The 8,590-nt window shown below is 53.8% G+C and overlaps 1 protein-coding gene across 2 annotated transcripts; it reads left to right on the top strand.

The window, feature by feature from the left end:
• Window positions 1–540: 540 nt before the first annotated feature.
• HMGB3 (high mobility group box 3) lies at window positions 541–5,498 on the top strand. 2 transcript variants are annotated; one of them, XM_060086728.1, is made up of 5 exons: window positions 541–643; window positions 2,830–2,984; window positions 3,263–3,402; window positions 3,880–4,054; window positions 4,490–5,498. In XM_060086728.1, the coding sequence occupies exons 2-5, from the start codon at window positions 2,835–2,837 to the stop codon at window positions 4,622–4,624; spliced, it is 600 nt and encodes a 199-aa protein (XP_059942711.1). In that variant the 5' UTR covers window positions 541–643; window positions 2,830–2,834; the 3' UTR covers window positions 4,625–5,498. The 2 variants fall into 2 exon arrangements, with proteins under 2 accessions (XP_059942711.1, XP_059942712.1); XM_060086729.1 differs by lacking the exon at window positions 541–643 and adding an exon at window positions 650–815.
• The last annotated feature ends 3,092 nt before the right edge of the window (window positions 5,499–8,590 follow it).

Below are 8,590 nucleotides of genomic sequence, written 5' to 3'. Positions count from 1 at the left end.
CGAGTGCCGAAACCCAGAGGTCTCCGGAGCGAGCAGCCGCCTTCCGCCGGGCATTCGAGAGTGAGCTGCCGCCAGGCCCCTGTGGCAGAGTCATGCCGGAACTCGGTGGAGGTGGAGGACCGTCGACCCTAGCGGTTGATCCCTGGAGGTGTCCCGGGGCGTGGGGGGGGGGGGCTGTCTGGGGGCCAGGGGTCGGGGCTGGGGGCTCACAGGCCGCGGCGCAAAGGGAGAAGAGAGCAGCGCAGCAGGGCTCGACCTCGCCCTCCAGACACCAGAGGCCGAGGCCGCTGGGAATGGCGGGGCCACCTCTCCAAAGTCCTTTGAGATCCCAGCTCTGTTCGAAGATGGGGGTGCGGGGGGTGGTGGGAAAGCGAGATTATTATTATTCCTCTGTTTTGCCTCCGCAGATAGCGCCGGCGGGTTGTTCTGTTTGAATGAATGATCCCAGCGGCCGCGCCCAATGGGCGCCCGCGCCTGTTTAATATTCATGAGGCCCGCAGCCAATGGCCGGGCGAGGAGGCTGTTTTAAACGGCGGAGCCCGCTGGCCAATCAGGCAGCTCTCGTGGAGGCAGCTAGCGCGAGGTTGTGGAGAGCTGAGCCGCGCGTCGTGCCCTGCGCTGCCCAGACTAGCGAACAATACAGGTACGTTTTGCACCGCCCGACGCTGCTTCCGCCGTCGCTGTCGCCGCTGCCGCCGCTGCCGCCGCAGAAGCAGCGCCCGCACAACTTTCCGGCCCGCGCCGCGAGCGCTCTCCGTCGCCGTCCCCTGCCTCTCCTCCCTGCGTCCTTCCCTCCCCCTTCGCCTCCTTTCTTGGTAGGTGCGGGGAGGAAGGAGCAATTCAGGTGTTTCAACTTTTCAGTGCTTCAAGCTGAGCTCCCCGCTGTCGGGGCTGGGCTCCCTCCGCGGAGTCACCCTCGGCCGACGCCCCCGGGGCAGCGGCCCAAGGACCGAGGCCCCCTGAAGCCAGATGTTCGGGCAGCTGCAGCGGCGCGAGCCGAGGGGCGGCTGCGGGTTCGGGCGGCGCGCGTCCCGGCGCGGGGCGGCGGCCCGGGGAAGGGGGCCGGTGCTCCCCGGCCCGGGACGGACTCCGCGGGGGGCGGGCGACCGCTGCCCGCCGGGGGCTATGGCGCAGGCAAACTTCACTCCCGGGCTCGGTGGGCGCTGCGCAGACCCGCGGGCTGCACTGCTGCTTCTGCATTAACATGGCCGTCGTGGGAGCGCCCGGCGGCCCATGGTGGGGGGGCGCGGGCCAGCCGCCCCCCGCTCCTCTCCTGCCCGCCGGGCACCGCCGGCGCCGCGAACATGGCTGGCACGGCGCTGGGCTCAGGCGAGCGGAGGACAGGCGGGCGGGTGGGCGGGGTGGGCGGCGGCGGCTCCCGGGCGGGCTCCGGGCTCGGCCGCGGTGCTCGCGGCCTGCGGCCGGAGGCGTGAAGAGCCGGGGTCGCCGCCGCGGGCCCCGGCGCGGCCGAGCGTCATGGCCGCACGGGCGCCTTTGTTATCCGGAGCAGTGCGCCCCGCGCCGGCGAGGGGGCGGCTCCGGCCCGCGGCCCCCGCAGCCCCGGGCGGGGCGGGGCGCGGTGGGGGCTGGCGAGCAGGCGGCGGCGGCGGCGGCGGCGGGGCCCGGACCGCTTTGTTCGCCGCCGCCTGCGCCGGCCGCGCGCGGATCAGCCATTTTAGCGAACGGGGCTCGGAGGCACGACTGGCGCCACCGTCGCCGCCGCCGTTGCTCGCCCGGCTCCGCGCCCCCGGCGCGCTGCCGCCGCCGCCGCCCCCCGCCCCGTGCGCACCCCGGGGGTGGCAGCGGCGGATTTCAGGGGCAGTTTCTTTCATCAGGAAGCTTTTGACAAAATGGAAGGTGAATTATGTGTGTCCCGGTGACCCAGCGCGGGGCCGAGCCCGGCTGCCCGTGGCCGGCCCGGGGCTCCCCCGCGACCCATCCCGCCGCACCCATGCCGCCGCCGCGGGGCCCTAATTCAGCCCTTCGGTCTGTCCCTGCGAAGGGGAGCGCTTCAGTTTTGCGTGATGACCTTGGGTGTGGGAAAAGGAAAAGATGGCGGGAAGCAGGGGGGGTGGGACAGGGACGATGACACGCCACAGCTGCATTTTTATTTGGAAACTTTGGAGAAAGTGTTCCTGGCTGGACATGCGTTCCGCTTTACCGACGAGCAACCCTACCCCTTTTGGTCTCCCCTCCCCCTTTAGGTAACGATGAAGTGACAGATTTGAACTAGTAGTACAAGGAATATCTGCTCACTTGCCAGCTCACCCTTCTCGTAAAAGCCATTTTTATAAGCCAGAACACTTCAAAAATAGTGAAATTTCAAATGTGACCTGTTTGCAGTTCTCCTGCTTGGATCTTGTGTTTGGCAGTGGTGACAGTATTTTCATCTCCAACATAGTAAAACAGATGACCAGCTAGCCTTAAGTCGTTGGTTTCAAGCTTCAGCCATCCACCTGCGCCCTCTACAAATGTGTCCTCCCCAGTGTCCTTCCCATTATGTGATTGTAGTTTTCAAAACATAGTAGTTCTGAGTCGGAAAATACCTCTGAGCCACCCCACTTGGGTTGGTTCTCTGAGCCACCCCACTTGGATTGGTTCCATTTGGAGAACTTGATCTCTCTCAGAGAAGTAACTCGCAAACCAGCGCACTTCACGCTGGTCAAAAGTTAAATGACATGTGACAGTGAAACTGATTTCCTCCCCCACTCTGCCTTCAGCTGCTAGTGGCAGCTGGGGGGAGGAGGGTTCTTCCTAAATGGCCACCTTTGGTATATCTTGTATATATTCATTGTATTTGTTTTTCTTTGTCTCTCTTCCTTTCATCAGTCAAGATGGCTAAAGGTGATCCCAAGAAACCAAAGGGCAAGATGTCTGCTTATGCCTTCTTTGTGCAGACGTGCAGAGAGGAACATAAGAAGAAAAACCCCGAGGTCCCTGTCAATTTTGCAGAATTTTCCAAGAAATGCTCTGAGAGGTGGAAGGTATTTCTCTTTTGTGTCTTTCAAGCCAGTCCTAGTTGGATTTCACACTTTGTGCTTACTTGTACCTTCAGTGTAGCCCCAGGTGGCTGTTTTCTTCCTCTTAGACTCATCTTGCCTGTCTTTAGAACTTTGCATGTGTGCTTTTATTTTCAAAGACTCTACCAGGGTTTAAGTCCCCCTTTGCAAGTAATTATAGCAGCTGCCACTTTAATTGCAGGACAGCTGAACAGGTATGTGCTCACTGCATTGAGGAATTTAACAGGTCCTATTCTTTGCAGACAATGTCTGGGAAAGAGAAGTCTAAATTTGATGAAATGGCAAAGGCAGATAAAGTGCGCTATGATCGGGAAATGAAGGATTACGGACCAGCTAAGGGAGGCAAGAAGAAGAAGGACCCGAATGCCCCCAAGAGGCCACCGTAAGTGACGATAGGATTCAGGATAACAGTTAAGAGCTTTCCTTCTGCTTGAAAGATTTTTTAAAAGATAACTTTACCTAAAAAAATGTTGAGATACTTCTGCAAAGCATTCTGTACTTTGAGCTTTAAAATGCAGGGCCAGCGAAGTCTGGAGTTACAGCTGTGCTTGTGAGCTGTGCGCCTGGTTGGCTGTCGGCCTTTCCACTGGGAAGGAGGCAGACAGCCCAGTTCTGGGTGTCAGGGTCCGTAGGCGTGTTCTCTCCCCTCTTCCCAGGAACTGAGGAAGCACCATATATTTCTAAAGCGTCTTAAGCATTCTGGTGCCTACAACTTTGTAACATTGTGCATGGCATCACACATTTCTTCACGTGGCAGGAGTCATAGTGGTAGGAATTTGTGTATCAGGAACACGGGGTTTCGACTTCAGCTCCCATTTTGGTGGGTTCTCATCTAATGTATACCATTCTCTCCTCCAAGGTCTGGATTTTTCCTGTTCTGTTCTGAATTCCGCCCCAAGATCAAATCTACAAACCCTGGCATCTCTATTGGAGATGTGGCAAAGAAGCTGGGCGAGATGTGGAATAACCTGAGTGACAGCGAGAAGCAGCCATACATCAACAAGGCAGCAAAGCTGAAGGAGAAATACGAGAAGGTGACGGGGATCAGAGTGTGCCTTGCACGGGCTGGGGCCCCTGGGAGCCTGGATGGGTGAGCAGTCAGCTGCCCTGGCTGTGGCTGGGCTGGGGGTGGAAGGCTGCAGGACCCGTCTCCACTCCATATCAGCCTGGTGTGCTGGTGGTCTGGCTTCTGACAGATGTTTGTATCTGGGGCAACTTTTCAGGCAGGCTTCGAACTTGGATCATGTGGGGTGCCCCAGGTAGAGGGTCTGATAGTGCTATTCACGGGCCTTTGAGAGCACTTGAACACCCATTCACTCTGCATTTGGAATGGCTGAGAACCCAACTTGAATCTGGAAACAAATACTTGAAAGAGCAGCCCTGTCTTCCTCCCTTGTTTTCTTATTCTGGGGCGGGGATGGCTTGCTTCTACCCTTGGTTCATTTGGAATGTGTCCCTGTTCCTTCCAGGATGTCGCAGAGTATAAGTCTAAAGGGAAGTTTGATGGCGCCAAGGGTCCTGCTAAAGTTGCCGGGAAAAAGGTGGAAGAGGAAGAGGAAGAAGACGAGGACGAAGAAGAGGAGGAGGAGGAGGAGGATGAATAAAGAAAACCTGTTGATGTGTCTCCTTGTGAATACCTTAGAGTAGGGAGGCACCGTGATTGACACACGTCTCACACGGGACGTGTCTGTTGCCCTTGTTAGGTTTAATTACCCAGTTGGATCATGATCATATTGTAGTCTCTCAAAGTGCTCTAGCAACTAATTGTCAGTGGTTTACATAGAGTGGCCATGGGTGTCTGGAGCACCCGGAAACTGTATCAAAGTTGTACATATTTCCAAACATTTTTAAAATGAAAAGGCTCTCGTGTTCTCCTCACTCTGTGCACTTTGCTGTTGGTGTGACAAAGCATTTAAAGATGTTTCTGGCTTTTCTTTCTTTTTTTAATTTGTGAGGTGGTGTGTTAACTCTATGGTCATTGGCTAGGAATCCCGAGTTCTCAGCTGTACATATCTATAGTTTGTAAAAAGAACAAAGCAACCGAGACACACTCTTGACGCTCCTTGCTTGGTGTGGAGGCTGTAGGGAGCAATGCCTTCCGGAGGGGCCGTAGCTCAGGGCGTGCACTGTGGGGCTGGACCTGTGGACACTGCAGTGGGCATCCATTTAGCTTCAGGTTGTCTTGTTTCTGTATATAGAGACATAGCATCCCGCTGCCATTCTTAGCTGTGGAAAAGGGGGGGGTCACCTGGCATGAGAAGTGTTTTGGATCCTTTTTAGTTGAAGTGGTAGTTTTAAACTGTTTTTTAAACAAACCATAGGAGTCTTCATTGTCAGCAAAGCCAAGAGCCACTGTATTGATAAAAGTTCAAGAACCTTCTGTACTAAACACGATCTGCAATGTTCTGTTATTTTTTTTGTATGTTTAAAACGTTGAAATGTTTTTGAAGTTAAATAAACAGTATTACATTTGTAAAATCGTGCTCTGTGATAGTCTAAATGTCTGACTCACAGCAGTCTTAGCAGGAGGACAAACTACTCCATGGTATCTGGTGACTAGCCTCCTGGTGAATCTGGTAAATGACTGACTTGCTGTGGCCAGCCTCCTGAGGACAGAGATGGAAGAGGGCTACTTGAAGCTGCTGCATGATTTTGTGTGTGTCTGAGAGGCATTAAGATGAAGTCCGGAGCTTCCCTGGTGGCGCAGTGGTTGAGAGTCCGCCTGCTGATGGCAGGGGACGCCCCGGTCCGGGAAGATCCCACGTGCCGTGGAGTGGCTGGACCCGTGAGCCATGGCCGCTGAGCCTGTGCGTCTGGAGCCTGTGCTCCACGACGGGAGGGGCCACAACAGTGAAAGGCCCGTGTACTGCAACAACAACAAAAAAAAAAAGTCTGAGCTGTTGAATATAGGACCTAAGGTCATGGCACAGGCAAGATTCAGCACGCTTCAGAGGTTCGGGAAGGTGGGTGGTTAGGATTAAGGCTGGCTACTGTGTAGGGTGTTTTTGTTTTTTTGTTTTTGGTCTCCCACGCTACCCCCCACGTTGTGGGCGTGATATTCATTGCTAAACAGGAAATATTTAAAAAAACCTTTTGGGCTTGTATTTTTCCTTTCACCCCCGCCGGTACTCCCCAGTACTCAGAGTAGAACATGATTTGTTCTGCTCAACAATCAAGGTGGTCTTGAGCTGTAGCAACCTCTCCTGGACCCTAGTGAGGGATGTGTGGAGGAGGGAGCAGTGTCCTTCTTGTCCCCTGACTTCAAGAAACCAAACACTCCAAGGAAGATGGCTGGGCTCCTGTTGCAGTTTCCATCAGGGGGTACCTGCAGGGCAGGCTGATGGAATCAACTGCTTGCAAGCACTAAATGCATCAGAAGAAAAGACCCATCTACCAGTGATTTGACCTCTGGAACGTAGATTGTTAAAATGTTCAATTGTTAAGCTGGAAGAAGCCTGGTGTAAGGGGTTATTTCCTGTTGGAAGATGTAGCGTTTTGTCCCACATTGGGCTGAGGGGTGACGGCCATAGTGGCAGATGGTGATCTTGAATATTATTCTGAGCGCTGCTGTGTACGTACATTGTAACTGTTGGCCGTAATGAAGGGGACTATATTGTAGGTGAGTGTTGGTATTGCCCAGCGTTAGTCTGCGGATGTGTGTATTGGAGACTGAGGCGCTCGGGTGTTTTAATGACACTGAGGAGAAAGCAGTTTATTTAAAATTCACTATTTAGAAGCTTGCATGTCTGCAGGCAGCATCCTCCACATGCTGTCAGGGACATGGTCATGGTCACCGGCCCGATATCTAATCTGTATTCATAGCCATTCCTTCTCACATCACAACTGTTTGTCCTAAATGTGTTTTTCTAGTTCTAGAAAATGACCACTAATTAAAAAACCCTTGGTCCTAAGGTTTGCCCAGAGGTACTTGTCCAAGATCGCCCCTCCGTGCCTCAGCTCTGCCTGGTCACTTCCCTCCAGCCATTGTTTGGCATTGTTGGGTAAAGCCTCTGTCACCTGACACACAACCGACCAGCCTAAGACGTGGGAGCTGTGACCAACCTTGTCAAATACGGGAGAGAAGCTCAACTGGTAGTCACGAAGGACAGATTTCTCGCTAAGAGGTGCCCCTCTATCTGGTGGAAACTAGGCAAGTCAACTATGGAAGGGAAAGGGGTGACTTTCTTTTGTGCTCCTACAGTAGTTAAACCTAAGTGGGGGACCTGGTAGGTGGTCGTTTGTTGTTGTTGTTGTTGTTGTTTTTGCGTTATGTGGGCCTCTCACTGTTGTGGCCTCTCCCGTTGCGGAGCACAGGATCCGGACACGCAGGCTCAGCGGCCATGGCTCACGGGCCCAGCCGCTCGGCGGCATGTGGGATCTTCCCGGACCGGGGCACGAACCCGCGTCCCCTGTCCCCTGCATCGGCAGGCAGACTCTCAACCACTGCGCCACCAGGGAAGCCCAGTGGTCTTTGATTAAGTAGACATTTACTTCTAAAGAGACTCAGGGCAGCTTGGCCCATTAGCTGCTTGCAGCAAGAGGACTACTGTAAGATTTTCACCCATTATCATTGCTCCTCTTGATGGAATGATGCCTCGTGGCTTCTCTGTGATGCTACAAGTGGCATGGTGTCACCACCCAAGGCTTCAGCTTAGCCTGATTTCTGGGCCCAGGTATGTGTCCCTACAGTGCCAACATGTTATTAGTTTTTAATCAAAAGGACAGTATGTGCTTTCTTTATCTTCTAACACCCTCACCCCATTCTCGAATGAGGTTTTATCCTTGAAAGAACAAGGCTGTGATGTACCAACTATTGTCTGTGTCTCCTGTGTATGTGTTCTTGTCACAAATGTATTTTGTGGCAAGGGGGGACGTTGAATACATTCATTTTCTGTAATAAAGTTTCTTAATCAGTCTTCACCAAAAGTAATCAGTAGGCTGTTTGCAATCTGTTTGAGATACTGAGCCTCTGTATTTTGGGTTGACTATAATCAAGGTTTTAAAAGTACAAGCTTCACTGTAACTATAGATCTAAACTAACGTTTAATGGAAAGATGCCATCAAAAAGAGCAAGTGTTAAGGACTCCAAAGCCCCTAACTAGATCAACCCTTCAGCCAGAGGGGTAGGGGGAGCGTTGGCTCTGGAGCCCTATGCCAGGGCAAATATGCAATTTACAGGAGCTGCTGTTGATAAAGTGTCTGAGTACTTGTAATCGGCCAGCCCTGCCAACGAGGACTCCCTGAAGCCGAGGGTCCGGGCTCAGTTGGCCGGCAGAGCCAGGCCCAACAAGGAGTTTTGGATGAGAGCCACAGGGCCACTTGCTGTACTTGGCCCCTGGCTTAGTTTCATGTGGAGCCCAAAGCTATTTAGGAGGAGGTGATCTGTGGGCCAACTCTGCAGCCCCAGCCTTCCCTTCCTGCTTCAAACAGAGCAACCCCCTCCTTGTTTTGTACCTTGAGCATCCTCCTAAGATGTTAGCTTAAAAAATAAACTGGGGGACTTCCATGGTGGCGCAGTGGTTAAGAATCTGCCTGCCAATGCAGGGGACACGGGTTTGAGCCCTGGTCCG

The sequence above is a fragment of the Mesoplodon densirostris genome, chromosome X, assembly GCF_025265405.1.
Source record: "Mesoplodon densirostris isolate mMesDen1 chromosome X, mMesDen1 primary haplotype, whole genome shotgun sequence".
In the NCBI taxonomy this organism is placed as follows: domain Eukaryota; kingdom Metazoa; phylum Chordata; class Mammalia; order Artiodactyla; family Ziphiidae; genus Mesoplodon; species Mesoplodon densirostris.
This window is presented reverse-complemented; position numbering and strand designations above follow the sequence as displayed.

Coding starts and splice junctions, on each gene's coding strand:
- HMGB3 (XM_060086728.1), top strand. CDS start 2,835: ATGGCTAAAGGTGATCCCAAGAAACCAAAGGGCAAGATGTCTGCTTAT. Junction 2,985..3,262: donor AATGCTCTGAGAGGTGGAAG/GTATTTCTCTTT, acceptor TATTCTTTGCAG/ACAATGTCTGGGAAAGAGAA. Junction 3,403..3,879: donor AATGCCCCCAAGAGGCCACC/GTAAGTGACGAT, acceptor CTCTCCTCCAAG/GTCTGGATTTTTCCTGTTCT.